Source organism: Lepisosteus oculatus, chromosome 8, assembly GCF_040954835.1.
Source record: "Lepisosteus oculatus isolate fLepOcu1 chromosome 8, fLepOcu1.hap2, whole genome shotgun sequence".
NCBI classification, from domain to species: domain Eukaryota; kingdom Metazoa; phylum Chordata; class Actinopteri; order Semionotiformes; family Lepisosteidae; genus Lepisosteus; species Lepisosteus oculatus.
This window is the reverse complement of record NC_090703.1, coordinates 18,640,908-18,668,601: the sequence shown is the minus strand read 5'-3', so window position 1 is coordinate 18,668,601 and position 27,694 is coordinate 18,640,908. Positions and strand designations below refer to the sequence as shown.

Below are 27,694 nucleotides of genomic sequence, written 5' to 3'. Positions count from 1 at the left end.
GAAGTGGCACACCATGCCATTGACAGAAGAAATTAATGGCAACTATTAAAGGCATTTAATCACTGACACTTCCCAAGATGCCTTTTTCTCAAACCCCAGAAGCAAGATTAATTGCCCCGGATATTTCAAGTCCCCAGATAATACATAAAAAATGAACTGTGTGTCTGATTGTTTTTGTCTTTTTCAGGTGGGAAAAGAAGATGTAATTCTTAAGAAAAACTCTTGTAAATTCACCATGTACAAGTCTGAGAAGAGTGTGGGAGGCCGCCATGTTATGCAAACTAGGAGGACTAAGAGAAGCAAGAAATTCAAAAGAGCATGAAGGTGCTTGTGTTTCTAATAGCTCCACAACTATAATTAAAGATCAGACAAAAAGTCCTGTTATTTCAGAGATAATGAAAGGAAGTTTTAAAACAGAAAAAATTGAGTATTCTTTTTCAAATGTATTTTCTAAAACCCCAAATTTAAGCAAAACGTCTATAAAGAATATTATTATTAATTTTAAAAACACAGCATGTGCACAAAAGTGGTTTAACTTATATACCAGTCTTTTCATTTCAAACTAGCATAAATAAAAATTAAGAATGTTGAAAGCCTGGAAAACAACCTTTGGCTAAAGAAATTGGTTTTAAAGATGTGCCTTTTTGGAAAATTAAGTTACTGTTTTGATCCTGTGCTTCAGAACAAATACATAATCCTTTCCAGATATGTTCTAGTGTTATGTACTGCTCCATTGTAGATATAACTTTTTAAATCTAGATCTAGAAACACATTAAAAGTTATTGTATTGCTTTAGTGCATTTAAAAAGGCACATTCTCTTTATAGTCATTAAAGTTTGAGACAATGCTTAATTGTGATATTAATGTGAGGAAGGTGGCACATTGTTGTTACTTCTAACAAACCTTAATATTGTCTAACATGAAAAAAAAATTACCTCCTTACAGTAATGAAAAAATAACACCCGGTCAGAATAACTCATTTGTACAGGAGCCATTTTCAAAAAATATTATTGAAACTTTGCTGTTTAGTAACAAATTGATTTTATTGAGCTAATCATCAGGGTTAAAGTGCAATAAAGAAAGCTTCCATTGTGTCAATTGGGTAGTTCTTTGTGCATGTGAAAATATTATTTTAAAGAAACACTCTGCATTTCATCATTATTTGCAGATTGAGTAGGAATTTTAAAATATACTCAAGAACTGATTTGTGTCTTCTTTTCTCTTGGGCTTTGTGTGACCAGTGTACCTCTGCAGGGTTTCGAACACGTTGACTCCTAGGCACCCACCTTGTGAGTGGAGAAAACTGCTTCACGAAAAGGCTGGGCCTTCTAACATGGTTAAATTCATTGCTACAGTATATAGATTCTGATGGAGTGATATAACCTTTTGATTTTGGAGTTTGTTTAAATTGTTTAAAACAAGAGCCTGAAACATTTTTCTCTCTTTTTTGGTTTGTTGTGAAGCACTCTTGAAGGTGCTAGGGCAGGCAGAATCCAACCCCTGTCACTGGTTCTGTGTGCAGCTCCCTAGTAAAACAGAAACACATTCCATTAATGACATGAATCCCTTGTGGATGTCCGTGTTACTCTAACCCCCCTTCTACAGTCACAGTGCATTCCTGCTCTGTACTCACGGCTGAAAAGCCAGGAGGCCACTGTTTCACTTCTTACACCAATGTGAGGCTTTTAGTGGATCTGATGTGAGAAGTGAGGATTTAGACAACAGAAAGCCAGTCTCCCCTACACTAACAATGCAGCGGCACTCTAGGTTATCAGAGAAAGATAAGAAAGAGCTACAGCTGTACTGTGTAGATCTGGAGTACCCACAATGAAATCCTCTTGTTTGTATCCTTCCTTCTTCTAATGAAATAAATTTATCAGTTCTCAAACAATAATTACAAGTGTTTTCTTATCACCTTTTCTTATTGCTTATGGAACTAACTGTCCATTCAACAAAAAAAAGGGTTTTTAAAATCAATTCTTAAAAGCAAAAAAGGACTAGAATCAAGAGATCACCCAAAATACATTTTTGATAACCACCTTCACGTCTGCAGTGCACAATGTCTTATTAAATCAGTTTCACACAGTATTATTTCTCTTAGTTCATAATTGCCATTAATATTCATACAGATAAAAACATGATGAACAACAGAAGACATACATAACAAATAAACAGAGAGGGATTAAAACAAAAGGAATTAATTTCCATACTAAACTAAAATATGATGCAGAATTTGCTAGTGTGTGTGGTGAGGCTCTTGGACTTGAAAGTCATGATGAACAGTCCTTTCGGCAGCTCTTCTTAAGATAGGATGAGTTAATACAATCTGACAGGCTTTCTCCTAGCACCTTCCTCCATTTAAACTGCACACCAGCAGAGTGTAAGATTGGACTATGAACGTGCTTTGTATACATTCCCCTTGACTTTAGTGTACAGTTTTCAGTGTGCATTGAAAGCCTCTCATTTATAATTAACCACCTCAAGTAATTATTAATAAGTGCTAAATAATTAAATGCTGCAAGTTATATCATTTGCCTTGGTTGGCAGTCCTTTGCCAGGCAAATAATTAAAAAATACTATTATGTTACAGCCCACCTTTTATCATTAATATTATGAGTGAGTATCCAGCTCTGGAGTTTTATTTTTGCTGTTATTAGAATTTTCGATTTGGTTAGTTCTAACCTGGCCTATAAAATATGAAGCCTCACCAAGGCTAGACAATACTGATCATCTTCTCTTTTCTTAACATTTACTTGGTTCCTAGGGAACACATTAGATTTTCTTTTTGTGTATTAGGTTGAATAACTTACAGTAACACACATTTGCCTTACACACATCTTACAAATCTGACCTTCTGAATCACAAGCCTTAAATAAAAATACTTTTAAAGGGTAGGATGCTTGCCAAATCAATGCAGCTAATCTATATATACACGTTAGTGTAATGGATTGCCTATGACTGGTGATCGTATAGGAATCATTTTGTTTTGTCTGAGAACATGAGTTCTGTAGAACACATTTGGTCTGTTTTTCTACAGTAATTATTGATTGTGGAAGTATGATGATAATGAATTTAACATCTTTTGCATCTTACATTCCAAGCAAAAGTTTAGAATAGGAGAGACCTGTAAGTCATCTGTTTCCTACTTATGGATGATATACTAATTCACAACACAAGATGGACAGCCTCTACAGATATATGTTTTCCACTATGAAGTAACTATTTTCAAAAGGAATATGCATCCACCATGGATCACTAAAATAGCATGTATTACAATTAATTAATGGCAGTCAGCAAGATATGTGCCAATAATAAACTAGTGTTATTTGCCTTACAGGTTTATCTTCTGAAGAGTTACAGTACCTGTACTAAATATTCTCTTCACGAATCTTACATTTATACTAACATTATGTTCACTGTTCATCATAGTGGTGCTTTGGATTCTTCGAATATATGTCTGATCCACATTTATTGTGGATCCTGAGCTTTTTGTAAAAGCATAGTATTTACAAGGATTATAAGACCTGATGAATTGAACCATCTCTAATGATGTGAACAGATTAGACTAATTACAAAACACTTGTTGATTACATTTTTCTAACCTTGAATCTGAAAACAGTTTCCAGATAAAAGTTTTTATATTTGTCTATTTTCTTTCTCTTTCTTTCTTCCTAGTTTAATGAGATCTCTTTCCTACTGTGTCATGTTTAACTGATGATATAATAGGTTGTCTGAACAAGAGTTCAAATTAATGGTTTGATAGACACATTTGCCTTACTTTGTTCCCTAATTTCCTTTATATTTGAATCTTTTGAGGTCTGCTTTCTGTGACACTTATTGGTACTATGCAGAAATGGTTTAGCAACTTACCCATTCAAACATTTACTATGTAACTTAATAAGCAAACATCATTACGTCTCAGCAGTTAGATTCTTTTTGGGGGATGTTGTGTTTCATACATTGAAATAAACTTCCATTCATTTTTCCATTTTCTAACAGCTTCTTTCAATTCAGGGTTGTAGGGGAGCCACAGGGTTGTGGACAAGCAACAGGCACAAGGCAGGATACACCTGGATGAAACGGTAGATCATCACATAGACACGCACACTCACACTAGGGGACAATGTTCCCAGAAGCTAATTAACCTACTGTAACGAACAGTTCTTTCCGGACCCTATGCAGACGACACAGTCAGCGCCTGGCTTTTAAGGTGGGCTGGGGATAGGGAGCAGGTGCACAGAATAAAGTCACAAGTGAAAGGGCTGGAGCACCCTTAAGGAGGGGGGACTATAATCGTGACAGTACGCCCCTCCTTTTCAGGGCGGCTCCAAAGCCCTAAGAAAAAAAAAAGGGGAGAAAAAAAAAACGATGGAATCCAGGCTGCCAGGGTGCCGTCCGCGGGGTCCAGGTGTTGGCTCTGCATTCTGTAACGAACAGTTCTTTCCGGACCCTATGCGGACGACACAGTCCGACGGAGTGGGGAAACACTAGGGAAACGTCATGCAGGAAAACGGGGCTGAAGACAGGGGGGCGTGTCCAAGGTGCGCTGGTGCACGGGGGAGGTGTGGCCGAGGCGAACAATCCGAGAGTAGTCCTTAGGGAAAATCCAAAACGCAAGGGTAAGTCCAAAACCAGGAGATCCATCAGAGGAAGGAATTAAAAACCACGAAGGCCGGGTCGGAACCGGCGGACGGGGAACAGGAACGGGAACCGAGGTTAAAACCTTAACGGGACCAGGCGCTTCCTGGTCCCGGACTCGCACGATATGGAAATCAGAGCAGATGAGCGTCAGCGCCTGGCTTTTAAGGTGGGCTGGGGATAGGGAGCAGGTGCACAGAATAAAGTCACAAGTGAAAGGGCTGGAGCACCCTTAAGGAGGGGGGACTATAATCGTGACACCTACCAGTAGGTGTTTTTGGACTGTGAGAGGAAACCCATACCAACATGGGGAGGACATACAGTACAAGCTCCACACAGATACTACCCCAGGTTCAGAACTGGACCCATGACCCCTGTACTGCGAGGCAGCCACTGTAATATTCTAAATAAAAAAAAAAACTGAACAACATTTTGGTTTATACAGTGAACTAAAAGTAATTTAAATCTTCCAAATCCTAAATGGAAAAATTTTGAATTTGTTTCCATTAATGGTAATGCTTATTACCAGGAAAATGTTTATTCCATGCTGAAAATAAAATAAAAGAGTCACAATGTTTTGGAGCCTTCTTCAGGTGTGAGGGTCCACAGCCAAAACGTTGTTCCTCTTTTCTTTTACTTTCAACATGGAATAAGCCTTTACCTGCTCCTTTGCAGTCTACACATGCTGATGCAGCTACCTGCTTGTTATCCTATTAATAGTGATTATATCCATAGCTGTGAACGGGTAATACCACCTTTCTTGTAGTTAGCTGTTGTAAAAAAATTTTTTCCAGACATATCTTGTCCACAAGATTTTCAACAAGCAACGCTTAATGAATCAGAAACACATGAACTCTTCCCCCTCCTGTTTCTACCACGAAGAATGCTAGCTAAGCAATTGTGCTACTGGGACTTGGAAATGTTGATTACTTTTCAAAGCACATTCAAAAATCCCTGTTTATTGCCTGTAATGCAGTCTACAGCTACTATGGTTGGCAAACATTTTAAACATTCATGCGATTTTCTTTTTAAGACTGAAAGAAGTTGTTCCAAAATTATGAACTCGGCCAGGTAAATCTTGTGTCTATGACAGTATTATGTTGAATATAGTAATAAAATGCATTGCGTAGAATTTTGTGGAGCCCTAAATAATGCTCTGTATGTCTAGCATCTCTCCATGCCATTCTGTTATTCTTTGCAGCAAAATACTTAATTTAATGTTTCAATGTTTATCAATTTTTAAATAACTTGCTTATAACCCTAAATAACAAATGCATTCTCAAAACATAATAGGAAACACTATACCATATATACTGTACATGCTATACACATGATTTTCTTCTGGTCTTTAAAAGTATTTTTCATCAACACTTTAAACATATCTTGAGTACAACAGCGTATGCTATTTTTGTGTTTTAGAAATATATTTTTATTTGAAACAAAAAGGGTTGATAGAAGAAGGACTTTAATCATTTATACTGATAGAAATCACAAGAAATCATTGTAGACACACCAAATTAGGCATAAATCACCACCACCACCCCCCTAAAAAAGATACTAAGCTTAACAAAATGTGAAGTTTACAAATGATGCTCCATACTTGGTAACCTATACATATAAATACCTGTCTAGGTGCTGGAGGAAAGACATTTGTAGTACTGCTTGACTATTAATATTTGGCAATGCAAACAGCAGAAGCAAACCCTTTTCTTTTTTCACTGTCATTATGCCTCCCCCTATGTGTAGTATTTATTTCTTCCTACCTAGACAGTCAAATTCAGTTTGATATACAGTATATGTATATAACAACAGAAAAAAAAATGTGTAATAGTTTTAATAAAATAACCTGTCATATTTTCCAGAGGATAGTATGATATTAGTTGATTTCATCTTTAGTTTTCTAATGTTTCTTTCACTTATTGAGACTGTTGTCATTGTATTTTAGGGTTTTATGTTTTCTCATGCGTAATAATCATGTGTATTATGTTTTGTTGTTCACAGTTTTCTGCTGAAATTTTGACATGCATAATTCCTATTACCTGAATATAGTATGGCAGTACACAGCGTGTCCTTTTGACTGCTCACTGTTTCTTTAGCAAGCAGCAATGATTGAATCCGTAGATGTGTATGAAATCTCTACTCACTGTAATCAGACCTAATTGACATCTCCTGGTGAAAGCCTGATAATTGTAATCAGTGTAAGAACCCATCTGTTGCTTATTTATAAATGTCATCCCAATTCTCCACACTGTATTCAGTTGCTTTTGCTCGTTGGGTCATAAATGCATTGCAAATTGACCACTCTCTGGCATCATTTAATTTTTTTAACTCAAGCATTATAGTAAAAAATAACTGATTAGAACATTTCAAATATTTCTTTTGTGGATGACTCAAAGAACATAGTACTGCAAAACTCTTACCTGTTATTACTTAGTTTTACCAAACTAGATAAAGTAAAAAAAAGGATTAACAACTATCAGCTTTGAAATACTGGCTTTTCTTAGTCTATCATTCAGGGATTTAACCAAAGAGTGCACATGTGAACTATTTTCAAAGAGATTTATGATTAATGTTTTCATTTTCCTATTTCTTTGGCATTTGAATTGCCATAATATATGCCAGATCCAAGAGAATGAATACAGGTGATTGTTGTTTTTCATTCTTTTGCCTCTAGAATTTGTAACAGCTACAGAGTGGGTTAACCGTACAATTTCAATCAAGTACAAGGAAAGCTTCCCCCAGTATAGGAGCAGAGAGAGATTCTCAAAAGGGGATTGAGTCTGACCGTGTGGCTCTGGCTGCCTCTTCTCTTGTCCAGGTCTGTTATGAAAGCACTTTGCCTGGAGCACTCTGAGATTGATCTGGTGGAGACTGCTGGTACAGAGAAACAGAGGAGTCCAGGAAACACATCAGACAGGTTCAATGGAGCACAAGTGATCAATATGTGACTAAGCTCACTGGGGTGTGTCGTTAGGTAACTGTGTTTCTGCGTATTACAATACTGGACAATAAGAATGAGATTATCCGGTGTGCAGGTTTGTTTTTTTTGGGTTCCTCTTAGTGTTTCATAAAAAGGCATACAACCACAAAGTTAATCTTTTTTTTGTTACATGAAAGTAGAAAATGTTTATGAAATAACCCAAAAATTAATAATGTCTCATTAATTTGATGATGTAGAATAACTACTACATATGAAAGTTAAAATACAGTATGTACTATTTTTCTCATCTTTAAAGGAAACCAACCCAGATTTTAAAATAAAATGGCTAGGAAAATGTGAACAATCTGCTACACATAGAAAAGAAAATGAGTAAATTCTCTTAACAGCTTTTTGTACTGTATATAATGTTTTCTATACTTTTTCTATTTTCACATTTAAAGGGTATAATTACCAATGAAGGGTTAAGGTCAGGCCTAATATTTCCTTTTGTCTCCAGTGTTATTTTTTTTCCTAAAAATGCTTTGGGCATAAAAGTCCATTAAACTTTGTCCAAAAAGTGTAGTCTTACTGGATTAGTTGGTAATGTGCCACTGGGAAATGTTAAAGCTGCCATGGAGAAAATGCAAAAAGTTTTGCCTACAGTAAATATCTTTACCGTGTCCTGGAGAACAGCTGGTAAAAGTTAATAAAGAGAGTTTCAGATAACATACATATTATAACTAAAGCTGTCATTTTAAAAGTCAGTCATCAGCCATAATTAGACTTAGAATTTTAGATACTATATATTAAGGTATTGTTTTTTATTGGAAAAAAATGTGAGGCATCAATAAAGTAAATACTAAGGATATACACAACAAAATATATTGTACTTGAACTTGATGAATAGATGCCGATTACATTGAACGTAGGTACTTTTATGTTCATCACCATAATCCTGACAAGGCTGTCTGAACACATGCTTACTGTAATTTTCACCAGTCAAGTGAAATATTCGTTTTTCCATCTCGTAAGTGATGACAGAAGCCAAGCATTCCAAAAAGGGAGAATAAATTCACTGGCTCCTAAAAAGAAGTGTGTTGAAAAAACCAGAGGACCAGCAAAGAAATATGGACCAGGGATTGAATTTCTTCCAAGGTTATATCACATAGATTATCTATTCCAAAACATTCATTACAACTGAATAAAATTCCATCTTTGTAAAATTATATGTACTGTACTGTACTTACTAAAGGACTTTTACCAAGAAGGTTTTTTAACCTGGAAAATTGTGTTTCTGCCATCTGAAGGGTGAGCTACAGGAGGTGTTCTGTTATTGCATAGCTCAATAGAGCAGATATTTTAAAGAAACCAAGATATTCAAAAGAAAACTGCAAAGCTGCATTTATGGTACATGTGAAATTCAGAGGACTGTTGCGATTTACTCAGGGTTTGTCATCTCAAATAGACACGATATTAATGCTGTTGGGACCAGAGGGAAAAATGCATCGCTGTGAGGAACTGAAGTCTTTTGCCGGGTTGTTAGATTTGAGGGTTATAGGCCTGATGCTGCCTCATCAGTCAGTTCACACGCTCACATCAATCTCACAGAAATACGTGTAGACCTACTGTCAGCTTGAACGACTAGTGAGCTCTGCTTAATGTGGATGAGAAAGTAGACCATAGGGGAGTTGGGTCTTATGCGATTTACCTGACTAATGTCATTCCCTGTGTAGACCCATAATACCACTGAATGTAAAAAAAAACATATCCAAGAATTCATGGAAATGTGGATTTGCAGCTGCCCACTGTATGATAGGATAACTTAGATATTTGGTTGTTCTATTAATTTAGAATAAGCACTACAAAATGCATGACCATAGTCACTCGAGAATTTATTAGTCATACCACTCTTAGCTTTCTTATAAATCTTAAACACTTATTTAATATATTTACAGTAGCGATCTACTGTTAATTTGGAATATCACTGTCACAAACATTACTTCAAATGTACACCATGATTCTTCATCATTGATTCTGATAGTAATTAAATTAAAATGGAAATATATTTATGGAAAGCTATCCAAAAATGAATAACTGGGGGAAAAGTATTTTGTATGAATCAGTAAATGAGGATTGTTGCATCTTGGCTCTTAACACTATTTTAAGATGCACGTGTAGGCTAATAGACTTAGACATAATAGTAATGTTAAAAAAAAGCGATTTGATTAAAATAAAAGCTCCCTGGTTCACCCTATGGTATTAATTTTTAGCTGAGGCAGATATTACAGGGCTTCATTACAATGAAGCAGGAGTTAATTTTTCTAAAATCTGCCATCTGGCAGCCTAAGGTTGAATTATAAAGATTTTACTAGATATTCCTGAGGAACTGTATATAGTGAGCTTTAGCAATATGTATTCTGTTTACACTGCTGCTGAAACACATTCCTTTCTCCCTCACATCTCATTGCATTAATTTGTTACTAATACGAAAAGAAACCATCTGTCTGGGCCTCTCCTGGTGTAGGTTCTCCGAAGGCAAATATTGCTGTTGTGTTTCAGATAGCAGAGATGAAATCCATCACAATGAAATAAGAGGCCATATTCCCTAGGTGCACACAGGCTCCGCAAATATGATTTCCCTTATTATTTGTCTGTTTTTCCTATGGTAATACTCACCAGGAATCTTATTTAAAAAAAATAATGATTGTATTAGACCTTCAAAATAAAAAGCAAGTGCTTTCTGTCACTTTTAAGTAACCATTGCCACATGCATGTCTAAGACCAAACTAGCAAATGAAGACATACAGTACTGTAGGTCAAAAAAAAAAATGCATATGTCTAGACCAGAGGTCTTCTCAGTCCCACTCCTGGAAAGCCAGTACAGTTAGTCATATACAGTAATTAATCCTAAATCACCTCTTTTTTAAACTTATAATTTAATTACTATCATAAATTATTGATCAATTAAGTAAGCAATTTGTTCAATTAAAGTAAGCCTGGCCCTTGAGGGCTGAATTGTATTTTGTTTTAAAAATCTCTAATACATCAAAAGACAAATCACCCGCTTAACATATTTAATTTGTTCCAGGTCTTTAAAAATGTATGATTTGATAGTGATTTATAAAACCCATTGGAGAGTGTTGGAAACTCCTGTTCCAGACGTTCTAATAACAACTTCCATAAAAAAATATATATGTAAGAAAGGAATGCCTTCCTCAAGACTGACAGTCATCTGCAGACTGTATCTCTTTCTGTTTTGATTCTGATTCCAAGAAATACAGCAGTTGCTAGGCTATAAGGGCATCTGGCTAATGTACAGCCTTTTCCCTCCCCTTTTAAGTAATACTATTTATATTTGGAGTGAAAGATGAAGGATTTTTTAAGAACATGCAATTATGCCTGAGTAGTTGATGGATTTTGTTAAAAGCAACAATTTGCCTTTCTATTGGTTGTGCATATTTATCTGCGTGACTAGATCAATTAGACTAAAGATCTTTCACATCTCCTGACGTTTACCTATCAAACATGCTCACCAAGTTACATGACAGCATTGATAAGGATTCCAAGAAGCAGTTGGAATATCAAGTGTTGCGTTGAAGCAGCATGATTTTGTGCTGTTGTCCTGTGCATGAAGGCCCAGATGACAGAATGTGTGACAAAACATTTTTGGTCATTGTAGGATTTTTTCCACAAAAAGTTCATACATATACAGTCACTATTTTCTTTGCAGTTTTTACTCTGAAGCTTTTATTTATGACTTTCGAAAGGTATAGCCCAGATAATTATTTTATTTTGTGTCACGGATGTCGGAAAGAACGAACCGTGGAATGACAGGAGAGCAAAAAGACCCTATGCGTAATGGCGAGACGGGGGTTAGTCCAGGCTCAGCTGTTCAGGAAATGCCGAATAGAAACCTATGCCCTCAGGCAGCGGACGTGGGGCGACCTGGTGCTAGGCGGGTTTCAGGACATCCGAACGTCAATGCTGAGCGAAGGCAGAATGAAAGACCCGGAAATATATAGCCCCAGAGAGAGAGAAACACCGGAAGGACAGCTGAGAACCGGAAATGAGAGACAGGACAGAGAAGGAGCGCCCTCTGGCTGCAGAAGGCATGACATTTTGCAGGTAAATGATTCAAAATATTCATCACTATGAACTCTGTATTGTGAAAAAGAGGACAATATGCAAAGAACTACAAGAGCTCAACATCTAGCAGATACCGGAGAACTAAGAACTAAAAGTATTGTTACAAATGGTGTTTATTAAACTGGTAAAAATCAGCAATTGACCGAGTGTTTTAGTCAATAAGTGAAATAACCCCCAACTTGTACGTGATTTCTAACCATATACCCGAGTGGCTGATATAACTAGAGGCACATTAATTCTTTATAATCTGGCAAAGCTTTGTTGAGAGGAGTAATAATAGTAATAATAGGCACACTTGGTTAAAACAAATATGTATTACTGTAAACTACACAAGACAAAACATACAACACACAAAGTTACATCATATACAGTATTTACAGACAAGGCATTTCAGAGGCCTAACATTCTGGTCATCCAGATAACCCCAGACTGCTACTAAGCACTAAACTCTAAATATGTCTAAACTTAACATGTCTACAGAGGCCACACAAGAGTTGAGCTGCCTTCTAACTAAATACAAAGCAACCTGCAGTTAAATCTCTCTCTCTGCACCCTGGATGCCACAAAAAAAATAGGAGCCTATATCCCTATACATAAAATGCACCCTAATTAGGAAATCAGGACATTTCTAACTGAAGTATCTTTCACCCAGAAAACACAAGTTCCCTAAAACACAGAAAAGCAAGCTCTCTCTAGCAAGGTTTGAATATTTAGCTCCATTCAAGTTTGTTTGGATGATCATGAAATACTGTAGGGGCTCTCACCTGGTACAAGCTTCAAGTCCCAACTCCTCTGGACTCCTCTCTCTTCTCCCTGCTCTCCTTGTTTCCTCTTCTCCTTCCCTCTCTCTCATCTTTTCCTGTCCTCTCATTGTGCTCTTAAGGTGAGCTTCTACTGTGCCTTTCTGCCCTGCTCTTTTACAATCATTCATCCACACCTTGCCTAGGCACACTAAAATAAACTTTAGTATTGTTTGTGCTCAAGGGACCCCCAGACCTCAGCAAACTTCCTCTCTCCTTTGAAGTTAGAAGTATTTACTCTTTCCAGTGTCACAAACTTTATCTAAAATCTAAGAGATACTTCTAAGTCACCTAAAGCTGTAACAGTATTATACAGTATGTTCAAATTCAAATTGTCTCTCATGCAGATACTATTGGTTTTACCATCCTAGTTTTACTAGTCTGGACTAGTTGTTTGTTTTAAACGCAAACATAAAAGCAATTATGCGATAACTTCAAAATTGCTGGTAAGAAAACAGAGGTTTGATTTAGTTTAACTTATTTGTATAATTTTATAGCAAGAGCAGGGAGAGAGTGGTGAGTCATTGTTTTAAATATGTAAACCAACATAAATCTAGCTTTGGTGAAATCCTAGCCTAAGTGATTTTGAAGCAGGAATGTATTCCACTGTGTTGCTCTCTTGAATCGTTAAATCACTGAATGAATCAACTTGGGTCTTCAGGAATTATTATGTTTTTTTTTCTTTCTATATATGGTACACTATGGTAATGGAAAAAGGATAAATGGCCTTTGATCTGAAAGAAAAAGGCTATGGGTTATTGCTTGGCTTCAGTGAGTGATTTAGGGAACTTTGGTAACTAGTCTCCTCAGGCTGTAATGATTCAAACTGCATGTACAGGCAGAATTCCGTCCGAGACTTATGCTTATATCATGTTAGAAAGTAATCACTAAAGTGACTGAGAGTGCTGTCCACACTCACAAAAACACTTGTAGTATTCTAGAGGCATTCCTAAATGATTTCCTTCAAACCCTTCTCATAGCCAACAAACATCAATTCAAACTATGCATTGTATTAAACAGCACTATAATGTGACTGTACTGCATGTATTATTGTCTGTCAGAACCTACAGTATAATCCAAAACTTGTTATGCATCAATGTAACAGGCCAAAACATGAGTCCTGATAAATGAATATGACTCAGAGCTGAATCTCCTTTAATACAGCCAAAACCCAAAAGTTTCACAATCTTCCTATTCTAAGAAAGTATAGTTGACAAGATTGAGGATTCCACGTATCAGAATTTCCTAAAATAAATAAGATCATATTATTTAGCCAGAATCTACTTGATGAGACTTATCAGAACAAGGTTCTCTCACGTGAGATAGTCTTCTTTGAGTTCTTCTTCTGTCTGTCTCTTCCTCCCTGCCCTCTTTGTGTCCCTTTCCTTCTCTGTAATTTTGCTGTGTTCTATGGCTGTTTAGCATTTATCTTTATCTTGATTAACCAGAGTAAACCATCAGAAAGCCCCTCCTCGATCATCTGTTTATACCTGCCTCTTCGCCCATGTGCAATTAGACAAACACCTCAAAGGTCTAAGGTAAGTGCTTGAGTACTGTAATCAAAAGTTATACAATTTATGATCCACACCTGGGTAGTTGTAAAAATATTGTTTTTGAGGGGAAAAATTAGCATTGGATATTTTCAATTAACTGGCAACTAATTGTACAATTTACAAGGAAAGACGTTCCCTTTAGTTTGATTAAATGATTTGGGCACATCTGTATTTAGTACACACCTCAACTACACAGCAGCATATTGCCTCAGTCAGAGAGAAGCAAGTGGGAGAGGTCATGAATATGTGGTAGTCCTACAATACCATTTAAACAGTCATTCAGGAGATTCAGACAAACAACCATAGTGGTGTGCAGTTTTGTTGGTAAGTCATTTGACACATCAGCTTCTGCCACTAAATTGTTTACCAAAGAGATTAGCAGTCTTCCTAAGAGAATGAAATAATTGGACCTTCTTTACCCAGTATACAGAAGGTGGAATGAGCTAAGGAAGGGGTAAAGATGGATAGAGGAGTGGAGGCATTTGTTCTCTTTCCCACTTGCCAGGGATAGAATGCCTGCAGTTGCACTGGCCAAAGTTTGCCAGAGGCTTAGACAGAAGCAAGGGTCAATTGCATAGCAGATGCTCTGAGAGACTGAACATAAGGGGCTGACTCTGCGTCATATACTGTAGGATGTCAGATATCAGCAGAAAGGGTCAAATTAAAAATGTGTGCTGACTAGGCCACAGGTATAAAACCTGTAGATACCGAACTTGCATGGGTTCCAGGAGCTACAGGAACAGTGATGATAAAGTTAGGTAGATGAGTACTAAGTGGTGGAGCTGGTTGGTGGTTGTAGACAGGTTAGACTCCATATTAAAGGGATCTCCCAACGTAGGACATTAAGCCCTGTGATCTAATTTAAGTGTGATTCCACTCAAGATACAATATTTTATTCTATCAGATATATTCATACTGTATCTAAACTGGAGAATAACTGATTTAATTATCTCAATTTTAACAATACATATGATCTGAACTTGATATATACTGCTTTCTTTCTCTAAGGTATTATTTATTTTAAATAGTTATTTTTAAAGACAAGCATACATTATTTTCAAAGAAAATTAATGATACTGTAGGGGCTGAAAAACACAAGTGCATTCTAGCCACATCTCTTAATTTTTAAAGAAAGAAATATGGATGAAACACATCAAACCTGGTTTGTACAATAGTTGTTAATAATGTATTTCTGGATTCCGAGTATGGATGGTTAGGCGAGTGTTGTGCTGCACATTATTTTTTATAATAAACCCTGGAATTAAGAAGGCAAGTGTGGACCTTATAGTTAATGCTAACATGTACTGTATTTGTAGTCATATACAAAAATGTACTGAACCTTCTTTAATGTAACTCCAGTAGTAAGGACCTCACTCTCCATCTTAAAGTCTCAGAAGTTGCACTTTGACACATCCCACAATCCCACAAAGTGTTAATGCCTGCCTCATCACTGGCAACTCTATGATGGATGACATCATTAGACTGAAGTGAATCATAATGGACTGATCTGCAAAAGTCTCCATGTGCCAAAGCTTGGCCATATTCACTTATAGTATCTCCAGCAGCTTCAATTGATTATATGCCAGTATGATTAAATCCATCCAGACAGAAAGACTGAATCGATCTTTTTAATGCAGGCACATGCACTGTGACACAATACTGGGCTCAAAGCTTTAAATGTCACCTTTAATGGGGTGTCATTTAAAACTCTTGTATGTCACAAGTTTACAAGTAATTCCTAAAGTCTCCTATTGGTAATAAGCAGATACTACATTCTGAACAGACCAAGTCGGATTCTAAGTGATGGTTCTATATCAAATTAGCCATATACCTAAAATATTTTTTTCATTAGAAGAACAAAAGTCCACTAGCAAATAATTTTATATATTAAAATCCTGTTACAATTGTTTTTTGTTACACAATTCCTATTCTGTTAAAAATGTTAGCCTTCTGCTGGCCATTTCCATTTTCTTCAAACTTTCAGTAAGATTTATGCTTTGGTTGTCTTAAGGAACATGAGGCAGATTTCTGGTACCAACCTTGACTAAATGAACCCCAGTTCTGAAGACTGAGTTCCAAAGAAATATGCAGTTTGATCCCACACATCTATATCCTTGTAACTTTTATGATTAGAAACCTCACTTGATTCAAGAGTAAATTAGGATTTCAGAGCAAACATTTCACATAATTGAGTAAAAAATGCTCTTATTCAATCTGATTTTGGTGCTTGCAGATGCCCTGCTCATTATTTAGTTCAACAACAATGCAGTATTTATGTTAAGTATGGCTGATACTAGTTATGTGTGTACAGTTTTCTGTACTTACACTAAAAAGCATTACATGTTTTTCTTTCTAAGAGTGGGTAAACCAGTAAAGATGCCTGTTGTGTGCAGGTGAAAATTGAGCTTTATGATTTAGGCATCATGAGAATGATTCTGGGCCAGGTCACTACCGAATATTCTTCCAGGAGCAGGATAAAGATTAGTTTGGTCAGTATTCAAATGTTTGTCAGCAAAAAAAGAGTGAATCTGCAGGTTTGGAGTGGCAGCAGAGAGAGAAAAGTCAGTCCTCTAGTCCTGCCTCTCCCAGGTCTCTCCATGTTGTATAGGAGTTGTTACTGTGTGGTGCAAAACAACAGGTAATTTGATTTTGAATGGGTGCATAATACCTTCTCCTCCTACTACCTGAATACTAAATTCAAGATGAACTTTTACAAAACACATTTGTTATTTAATTTAATGTTTCGATTCTTATAAAGTGCTTATGAAGTTAAGTGGCCTTTTCAATCAATCAATCAATCAATCAATCAATCAATCAATCAATCATCATTGTAGAAACTTTGAACTAAGGAGCAATGAAAATTATTACAGAGCTGTCCACATCTAGAAACAATATGGCTACAGTACTGTACATCTTCAGTAGAAGAATTCCCATAAAAGTGCTATGGAGAAAATGCTGCAATATTTGAAGTTGGAGTGGATGCAGGGGTGCTAGAAAAAAATTAAGATACTAGCTTTACATGTTTCATTTGTTATCCATCATGAAAACTGTCAGGATCCTTCATTTATTTACAGTACATGCCAATTCAAAGACCAAAATAAACTACCGTATGCAAATTATGCAGATGTCATGCAATAAAGTCATATTTGTTCAGTCAATTTATAGAGAAATAGTTAATAAAGTTCATTCAACATTTGTGGACTAAAATGTTCTTCTCAAAAATAGTATTATTAATACTCCTGGCTAAAAAATCAATATACAGTACACAAATGTATTTATTATCTTATAACCTAAGCCAGTTCATTCAAAAATTTATTAGCTGTTTTTTTTATTCTTAATATCAAATGTTTAAAATAAAGAATGACCCTAGTAATTCTTAATTGTATTTTTTCTGAACTACAGTGATGATTTTAGTTTGAAAATCACTGCCTGACAACATAAAGCACAAGGTGAAAGTTGCTTCTGCATTGATGAAGGCAATAAAAAAGTGATTGTTCACATTAATCCACAGCCTTGAATCCTCATTCAGACTTAGCTTGCTGTAAGCATTCTTTACAGGTATATAACTGTGTAAGTCTTCATAAAACATGTTTAAAGGGACTGTCAACTGTTCTTCTTATTTGAATGGAAGGGCAGGCATACCCTTTGAAATACGGTAGGAAACTGTGTAGGATTACTTGAAATTACGAAAGGTGTCATAATGAAAATGTAAAGCGGACAGGTAATTTAACAAATGAAATGCAGCTTGAAGCTTAAGACATACTGTAGCTTTTGAATATTTTTTGTTTGCAACTTGAATTTCAACCAAAGATATTTTTTTCTAAATTCACTGACGAATCAGCTAAAGGGTTTAAATCATACAGTTTTGGCCAGTATAATTAGCATAAATGGAAAATACTAGCACTTGTACTATTTTTATTAAAATGGCTCATGTATTCTGCCTTGAGCCCTGTGCTTCCAGAATACACATTAGGTTGATTTGGTCTTTACAAGGAATAAGAGACTTCCTGTTGATGGATGGCTTATGTTTCAGCTGATCTGGGTTTGTATCTGATTCAGATGATACATTTGTTTTTTTTTATTTTATTTACTGTAACAAGCCACTATTGTTAATTCATACATTTAAAAATGCTGAGCTGATCTGCATAATATGATTCATTTTCTCAAATAACTAGAAAAAACTGTAACTACATATTTCAGAAAATAATAATGCAATTATGGTACACATTTTGTCTGACACAGTCTTGATATCATTTCTGTAGCTGGCTTTCTCTTGGGTGATCTTCTTTTCGCCAGAGAGGAAACTTTGGCTACAAAGATTAATCTGAATGAGGAAGACAGACTTTCAAATGGAGTTACAGTATGTACAGTACCAAATAGTGCAGAATGTGAGCAGCATATTTCTTTTTGGTTAAATGAAAAGCTACTAATAGTCTATAACACAGAAAACGTTAACAATCCTAAATTAGCTCATATCTGAGCTTCTAAACATTAGTTTATTAATAGGTAACCGTTATGCAACCAATTTGTGAAGTTTTGTATTTTTTTTGTACAGTTGGCAGTATAGACATGTCTTATACGAACATCAAAGAACACAAATAATTGTTGCAACTGGAAATTAGGTTAATGAAATAACTGACAGCTCTGTGGAAACCTCTGGGGGTCCAAGTCTTGATATTTTTTAAATAATTATTTCCCTCACCCCTTTCCATTTACTTTAGTAGACTGTTTGGCCACTTCACTGAATTGTTCAAAAGGCTTAAAATCTGACATTGAAAATGGCAGAGTGAGGAGAAACTATTGATCTTTTCTCATGTGAAAACAATGGTTGAATGTACATGCAGGAGCATTTTTAGGAAGAATAATACAAATATGATCTGAAATGTTGTTTAAAAACAAGGGTCTAAAAGACACACAAACTCAAAAACCTTAATTACATGTAATTTAAATATACCTAGAGGCAAATAAAATGATTGTGTTCCAATGCCTGTCAGTACATAACTCTACATACTGTAGTAATAAATTAGTGATGTTAATTACAATTTATATTCAAGAAATGTAACATTTTTTATCATTGATAAAAGACAAGCTTATCCATAAAGCTTTCACTCTGTGAAATTAATTATTCCATAGTGGTTCTTAAGAGCGCATAATGTATTGATGATACCCATTTATTTTTAATTACTATTTTTTTCAGTGTTGAGATTTATTTAATCATTATGTATATTGTAAATTGAAGTAAAAATATGCAAACAACAGTAGAATGGATGCCGAGGGAAGATTCAATTCACGGGGAAGAAACAATAACAAATGTAAACATGTTTTTGGTTTTTCATTACGAAATTAAAAACAGCTTCAAATATGTTCCATTCATTTGTAAAAAAATTGTTTTTATAAAAAAATATATAAATCACTTTAATCTGTAAATAAGCAGAGTTTCTTTTTCCACGTTTTTCTTTTTTTCTCCTTAAATTACGACGTTTAAACATTGGCAAATTATCTCCGAAAAAATGCAACAGAAGTCCTCTCAACTTGCCCATAGCGCAGATCACTCTCCGTGGTGCTGGAAGCAGAAGGTTGTATACAGTACTTCTGGAGGTACTGTATCCTCTGTGGTCGAAGTTTATTTTACAACATCTGCTTTTAAAATGTCATTCGAAATCACTGCATAAGTGTGCATGCCAGTATATCAAAACATTTGTTGCCCTCTCGGTATAGGACTTTTAATCATTATTCACTATTATTTTGCACAGTTAAAAGTGTAAATTTCTGGTCTTCTGAATACCGTCTAAATGACGACTCTTTCTGCATGTAGTGAAAATGCGATGTCGTATGCATATTTATTAGATCGAAATGATCGTGATTGTCACTTTTACTGAAATGGGTATCTCCTTTCTTCCTAATTGGCAGTTTATAATTGTGAAACAGAATCCGTCAAAGCCACGTTTTAAGGGTTATCTTGTCAGGACAACCACCATAAACGCCAAACACTACTTCATTTTTTTCTGTTTCATTTTAATGTTCATGTTATTTAATCCATGAGTCTGAACGTTTTGCTTAGGTATTCCTAAAAAAAAACTTAAACCAGCAGTATAGCACGCATTCTATAAGAATGAACAGTTGTTTTTCTACGTTACCTCTTTAAATTGTATAACTTTGTATTGGTCGAAGAAAATAACAGACATGAAAAGAACGCCTATTATAAAGCATTGGGAAAACCCATGCAGCAGTTCAAAATAAAATAGCATGTACTAAGTACATTTTTCTCTTGCTTTGTACAGTAGCTACCAGAGTCCAATAGTTGTACAAGCAGAAGAGATGCTCTGCCTTACGCGTCAGTGTTTGACTGCGCAGTCGCGGCTTCACTGGGCACTGAAAGTGAATGCCAAAAGAAGAGAAAAAATGGCTCTCGATAATTTCCTCTTTGCCCAGTGCATCTTATATTTTCTGGCTTTTCTCTTTGGCTTTATCGCTGTGGTGCCATTATCTGAAAACGGCGATGATTTCCAGGGGAAATGCCTTCTGTTTACACGAGGGATGTGGCAGAACGAGAACATCACCGTGGAAAAGCAAAGGTTTATTGTGGAGGAATGGGGACCCGAGTCGTCTTGCCGTTTCAGCACTTTCGTTGGGATAGTATCTCTCATCTTATCCGCAGTGCAGGCTTGCAGAATACTCTTCTACCTCTGCAAGGGTCATGATGAGTGAGTTTTTTAAAACAATCTTAGGAATTAATCTGTGCTTTATGTGCGCGTTAGTATTTATTACATTCGTGAGATACACTTTTTAAACTAAAAATTTAATTTTTCAGGCATATTGTTCTGATCCCAGTTTTATGGTGTACTAAAACACATCCGATCCGCCAGAAGCCTATGAATGGTGTCCCTGGAATAGAACGTCTAATTTTTCCTCTTGTATGGTCACAAAACCTCATTAGACGATTGAGGTGAACTTTCTTGGAATATGTTTGATCACTAAATAAATAAAATGTTGGCATCCTAGCTCTCGTATTATCCTAAGGATGTAAAAACCCTACCCCACCCAGATTTAGCATTCTGGGATTACATTAAAGATTAATATCGTAGCAGCAATTTGTGTTAAAAAAATTATAGGTAGAAAGAAAAAATACTGAATTAATTATGCAAGAAGGTGATGAAAGAGGCAGTTAGAGAGTTCTCTCTCATAATGACCAGTTTTGCATAGATTAGTCCCCCCCTGCTGTATTGCATCAAACAGCACAAAAAACATGCAGTACAGGCCTTTCATCTCAAATGATTACTGATATTCTAAAAGTGGGAAGAAAAACTTTTGTATTAAAAATGCTAAATCTTTAATTACTTCATTTCTAAATATACAAAATATGTAAATCTATATCTAAAACACACGCATGTACATGGAAAACAACAAGGATACTTTTTCACAACCACATGAGTTGCTTAAAGGATTTTATATACAGTATATATATAGACAATAATGCATACACAGGGGTAATAGCTGTTGTTATTATTTCTTTTTAGTTCAACTGATAAAAGAACAAAACATTCCCATATAATATCGTGTAAAGAAAACAATATTTTTTTTCTGTTTTGAATTCAAGATGGTATAGCTTATCTTTCAGGTAAATCGATCAACTGAAAATCTAAGAGAATTATAATAGTCCTGAAATCCAGATTCATGAAGTGAGTCTTATGTAATGGAAAGCAATATTCCTCCTACACAATCCAGATCAAGAAAAAATATCAAAAGATTTCAAGCCTCCTTTTCTCAAAGGCCATAGAAGCTCTGTTTTTCTAGTGATTTGCATACCATCAATTTCTTCTCTTTAAAAGATGTTTGATGTTTTAACTAATTATGCCAGTACCCTCATCTTCCTTGCCATGTAACATTTGCCCAGAGAATGACAATTAGAGAGATTGCTGATGTTGTGCATATTTTTATGTGTGTCATATAACCTTGACTTTCTCTGTAATTACAGCTCCTTCTTTTATGCCTTCATAAATCTTCTGGTAAGCTCCTTTGTGGTTTTTGTAATCTTCGTTGCTAGTACAATAGTCAGCGTGGGATTTAATATGTGGTGTGATGCCATCACAGAAAATGGAAGTATGCCAAGCAGGTATGTACCCCATCGTTGACTTTCACTTTCAAAAACTCTTGTTGTGAAACTGTTGAACACTTTTGACCACAGTTCCATGGTAAACACAGCTGGATGGGTTGATTCTGCCATAACACAGGATTTTGAAAACAGATTTTTTTGTCTTTATTTCTGACATGCAAACATTGGGTGATTGTTATGCAACACTTTTTACTATAGTTTTGAACTGGCTGAAAACTGTGGCTTGAATTGAATACATGGGGTGGCTGTATACTGTATGTAGTATATTGTTTGCAAACACCTCTGGGCAGATTATCTCTCTAGTCATTTTCTGTATCTCTGTAAGTGATTAATTGATTCTCCCATTGTCACTCACATGCCCATGAGCCCTGTGCACTCTGTAGCTTTCAAGTAAAAAGGATGAATGCGGAGATATTCTTCTCAGAAAGAACTTCATAGTTGTCCTTTTTGAGAAGATTACTGAGTCATCTGAGTAGTCATTTTTAAATTCATCTTTGAGTCAAAGATGCAATAATTGCATCAGTAATTGCATCTTTACAGTGAGATTATCAGAGACTCTATGGTTGTGACCATCGGTGCTTATAAAAAGTACATAGAGTGAAAAAGTATCTGGTAGGTTGTTTTGGGCTGCCTTTCCATTGCAAAATAGGTGCTCCAGGGTTTTTGAAGAAAGCATTAGCTCAGAGTAACCCTTGTTGTTACTGTTGGTTTTTCGTAACAATAAACATCAGGATTCTGAAATAATTACATTTTTAGTAAAAAAGCTCAGGAACCTTCTCCATTAACATCTTTAATCTACTGTAAAATCCTTCATTGTTAATAATTATAACTTTAATGTGCAATGTTGTTCAAAAATACTTTTGTCCTATATCTACTTCATAAGGTATAGTTTTGTGCTTTGTGTAAAACAGATGAATTTAAAAAGGTACCCCTCTGTACTTAAGTGTGTCTTCAGATGTGTTCAGTATAATTGTTAATGTATACACGTTTCTCTTCGCCATCATTTTTTCACAGCTGTGAAGACCTGCAGGATACTGACCTGGAATTTGGTCTTGACAACTCCTCTTTTTATGACCAATTTGCTATTGCACAGGTAAGAGAACAAGGAGGAGCCTGGCAGGATGATGTAGTTTCAGTTGTTTTTTTGTGGACATTTTGCTTTGGTTTAACATCTTGATCAGACATTCATTGCTGCCAAGCTTAGGTGGGTACTACCACTAAATAAAATCAAGTTCTAAGCTGCTTGAAAATCACCCTTTAAGCTTTCACATATACTGTGAAAGAAATCTCTCAGGAGAAAATAACTCAGTCCTTGCACTTGAAGGCGAAGAGGTTTTACAACAATCCCTTGATTGTTCTTACAGTTTGGGCTATGGGCTGCCTGGCTGACGTGGCTGGGAATAACAGTCTTGGCATTCCTCAAAGTCTACCACAACTACCGGCAGGAGGACTTGCTGGACAGCCTGATTCATGAGAAGGAGTTGCTGCTGGGGAGATCATCCCGACGGGGCTCGGATGGAGATGAGAAAAGTGGGATGATCTAATCCCCCCATACCCTCCTGGAGATTGAGTTACTTATAAACTTCCTATCACTGTATGGGCGGGTGGTTGACATCTAGCTGAAACCATCTTGATGATTTAGTCTCTTATCCGCAAGCGGGAGTACTTTAAGATTCATAAATCATCCAAGGACCTTGTGTAACATTGCTAAGCCTATACAGATGGTTACGAGATTTAAGTGAAAACATGTTATTGTTTCCTACAGCATGAATTGAATTATTTTTTAAAAAGATGGAGCAATTTTAAAATGTGGAACAAATGGCTCACATGGATCACTAAGAGCAAAATTCACATTAATGGGGCAAATTATATAATTCTGTATTGGATAATTTAGGGAAAACACAATTTTCCCATTATTTTTTGAACACCATATTTAAAGAAAACTATAAAATCATTGAGTCATTGTACAGTATGTAATACTATAGTTGCTTCCACATTAGGCAAATTAACCAGATTGGTCATTCAGCACTAAATACAATACTTTCCAATATATTTTCTTCAAACTGGCATCATTGCTGTAATGCTCATCAAGTTCTTCAGTTTTCTAAATTACTTTGTAAACAGGTATTTTACAAATTGGTCCACCTCTTTCCTGCAAGTGCTGTGGTAGTGGAAGTTTGTAATCCACAAAACTCCTTAAAACACTTTCATGGTTGGTTAAGCCTTAAGAGCAATATACCCCACTCTCTATATTAAGGGAGCCAAGTATTTTGCATGCTGCAGTAAGATGTGGTGTGTGCTTTGGCAGTGTCACTTGTATGATAAAACATTTGTGTTGAGAACTTTGTTAAGGATGTGATAGAAATTGTACGAAAATATTTTGAATGATCTCCTTGCATCTCTAGCATTCTTTAGTTTTGAGTATTATCAAAAGTTTCTTAATGTTTTATGGCTCATATCCTAGAAAGTAGCATGACTAAATAGGATTTTTCCTAACGTTGCTCTGTCAGCACAATCCCATTTGGTTGTGACTGCATTGTTTTCGCTTTGAACCCTTGTCTCTCAGCATGGTGGCGATTTCTGTAGCACTCATCAGTAACGTGTATTCAATGGTTTCAATGGATAAGTCACTTGGTGATGTTTTTCAGCCTGTCCAGGAAACCTGTAGCTAAATGTGTGGAATGCAATTTGGCTCTTTCTTAACAAGGTTTGAAATATGCTGAGATAATTTATTGTAGGTTTAGCCTTCGCTTACTAAGTATAGATTTTTTTTTTATTTAAATATATACAGTACTATAGATATGCAGGTACTTCCCTGGAATGTCCAATTAACAACACTTAAATTAGTGTACTGTATTTGTAGCCTTTTGGCTTTGGACAGAAAACGTTTAAGACCTTTAAGCACTTGCTCATCTTTTCAGTAACCATATGTCGATAGCTTATGAAATACAGTGTACTGTACATGTACCCAAGAATTTCAGCAGAGGGCATTGTGCTTAAAAGTTCTAACTTACCATGACATGGATAAAGAATCTTTAAATCTTTACCACGTCGAAGCCCAACAAGCAAGATGGGCCAAACAAACATTTCTTGTTTATTATTTGTATCGGTTATGTTTCTAAGAAGTTTCTTATATTTTGATTATTCCATAACAAAACGGGGGCTTCTGTACAATATATTTTGCATAAATCTTGCCATTTCTGATTTCTCAAAGGATTCTACAGTAATGATCTGGATTTATATTACAAGAATTATTATACAATTTATTTTGTGGCACAAGCATAATTTAAATACATGCTCATGAATGATACTCAAATATTAAATAATATTCTAGGGAAGTGCTCCTGACAGTGTCAGCTATACTTTTTTCCCTCCTTTTTGTGCTTTTTTGGTTCATCGTGAGCCCAGGTCAATGCACTGAGATGCAGCTGATCTTGTAATTAACTTTTACCTACTGTTCAACTTCCTTGGGTTAGCTTGACCTCATTCGTATCCATCTAGTGCTAAAACTCTCCATGAATTTCCAGTACAGCACCTTAGAATGCAATTTACAGAAAATACACAGTGCCTGCATTTTTTCTTGGCTTTTCTTGTATCATCCAATGAGACATTCCTCAGGCACCAAACTTCAATCACCATTATCCTTTTCTCCCACTGTGTTGACCAAGTTTTGAGGTGAGATATACAAGAGACATTTCCTCAATGTATTTCTAACTTTTTTATTTGAAAACAAAAAAGGACAAAGAAACAATATAAAGACAGTTCTTTTAAAAGTGGCTAAGTACAGAATACAATGTCAGTAAAATACAAAAGGTATATAATTTAAAGGACAGGTATGTGAACTTGGTAAAGATATTTTTGTTGCTAGAAAATCCTAACTGTTCAGCTCAAGTTTTAGCTCTGAAATATTCATTATCAATGTCAATAAGCAATGTATTCTAATGGACAGCTATTGCATTGTATTGCTTCAAATTCTTAAGTGTAAGGCTTCCAAATAAACTATCCTTACATATATACAGTGTATAAAGTTTTACCTAAAACGTGGTATGGAAAGAAAAATTCTTAGAAACTGTTTTGTCTTCTTATTGTTCTCAAAATAAAAGCATTGACAAATTTAAAATTTTATGTCTTTTTGTAGCTGTTTTGTTGTCTTTTATTAGTAGGCTTTAAAAACAAAGATTTTGCACATTAGAAAACCATTATTAAATGTTTTACATGAAAGTTAATGAATAACAAATGATCTGTAAATATATAGAGGGTATAAATACAAAAGGGACCCACAGCTCACATGAAGATAAAGTTGTGTCTTTTACTCTCACTTAAACATCTACTTTTAAGAAAAGTCTGTAGTCTAATATGTGTTTTAAATCACATATCACATATATTTCTAAAGTGCAAGATTTTATTCAAGAATGAAGTTTATATTGCTTACAAATAATAATGTTCAAACCAGAGTACAAAAGAATAATTTAAAAATGAGAAAAAATAACAGAAACTTCAACAAACAGTAAAAGTATGTTACGCTTATATTACAGCATTAATAGAATTGTAGCATCTTTTGTTTTTGGAAAAACTATTCACTTTTGACTGCAGCTTTACCAACTTACAGCCAAATCTCAGCAGCTCAGAAGGTAAGCAAAACTTGGCCTGGCTAGCACTGAGATTCAAGACCTCTAATGGAAACTAGACCAATGTTTTTTCTTCAGACAACATCAGTGCAACCTTTCAAAGTAGTATGAAAAGGAACCATCTGGTCTAAGCAGATAATGAAGAAAACTATGTCTGAAAAACTTAAAACTGAAAAAGTTCAGCTAACGTTTCTGAAAAGTACCATTTTGGCTACTCATGTACTGTATAAGAGGTTTTGGGAGTCACCAAAAATTTTCTTAAGAAAATTCTCTTGTAACATACAGTACAATACCTCCTTTGAAGGAAACTGATATTTAAAAATAACGTGAGCTAAGCTATTACCCACAACCATGTCTGCTTTTAAGAAAATAGTCCAAAGAACGTTATGAAGCCTGGTCAAAAGATGAAATTTTACCTTGAGATTCAAATTCAAATTAGAGTAACTATGGTACTATGTTAATTGATAAAATTGGTCCATTTTTGACATTCACTAAATTCTACCTTATGCTGGAGCTTTGTGCTTGATACAGCTTTAAGAATGTCTTTGGTTATGAAAATGAAGACTGATTTGGTCCAAGAAGGCAGTATTTTCTTGTCTGAAACCTTCAAATTGAATAGATGATACAATGTAAAATTACTCAGTGTGGATCAACCTTCAGATTTCCCAAAAACATTTCACATTTGTGCTTGTCACAGTTTTGTAATTAATATACCATGATTGAAATATTTTACACATGATTTAACTTGCTATTTAAAGTCTAAATGATTGGGGTTAGCTTTAATAAAACAGCAGGCTTTCATTCTTAACTGTATTTCTTAAACATTTTTGAATAAACAACTGCTTGACAGACTGTATCTCTGTTTAGAATTTTCCATTTGGTGAAGGTTAATAGCA

At 35.4% G+C, this 27,694-nt stretch overlaps 2 protein-coding genes across 10 annotated transcripts in view; both read left to right on the top strand.

The window, feature by feature from the left end:
• Window positions 1-1,882, top strand: part of LOC107077789 (protein ELYS-like) — a 34,785-nt gene extending 32,903 nt beyond the window's left edge. For 8 of the 9 annotated variants that reach the window (XM_069193329.1, XM_069193330.1, XM_015350648.2 and 5 more), the window contains one exon: window positions 188-1,094. In XM_069193329.1, coding sequence (XP_069049430.1) covers window positions 188-322 — 135 coding nt within the window. In that variant the 3' untranslated portion in view covers window positions 323-1,094. Of the gene's footprint in view, window positions 1-187; window positions 1,095-1,241 lie in introns of those variants that run through there. The other variant, XM_069193327.1, reaches the window with a different exon arrangement.
• An 18,452-nt stretch (window positions 1,883-20,334) lies between these two features.
• Window positions 20,335-26,290, top strand: LOC102693354 (transmembrane protein 179). Its single transcript, XM_006632464.3, has 4 exons — window positions 20,335-20,761; window positions 22,033-22,170; window positions 23,185-23,263; window positions 23,535-26,290. Exons 1-4 carry the CDS (start codon window positions 20,376-20,378, stop codon window positions 23,712-23,714), a joined length of 783 nt encoding a protein of 260 aa, XP_006632527.2. The 5' UTR covers window positions 20,335-20,375; the 3' UTR covers window positions 23,715-26,290.
• Window positions 26,291-27,694: the final 1,404 nt, after the last annotated feature.

Coding starts and splice junctions, on each gene's coding strand:
- LOC102693354 (XM_006632464.3), top strand. CDS start 20,376: ATGCTCTGCCTTACGCGTCAGTGTTTGACTGCGCAGTCGCGGCTTCAC. Junction 20,762..22,032: donor CTCTGCAAGGGTCATGATGA/GTGAGTTTTTTA, acceptor CTGTAATTACAG/CTCCTTCTTTTATGCCTTCA. Junction 22,171..23,184: donor AATGGAAGTATGCCAAGCAG/GTATGTACCCCA, acceptor ATTTTTTCACAG/CTGTGAAGACCTGCAGGATA.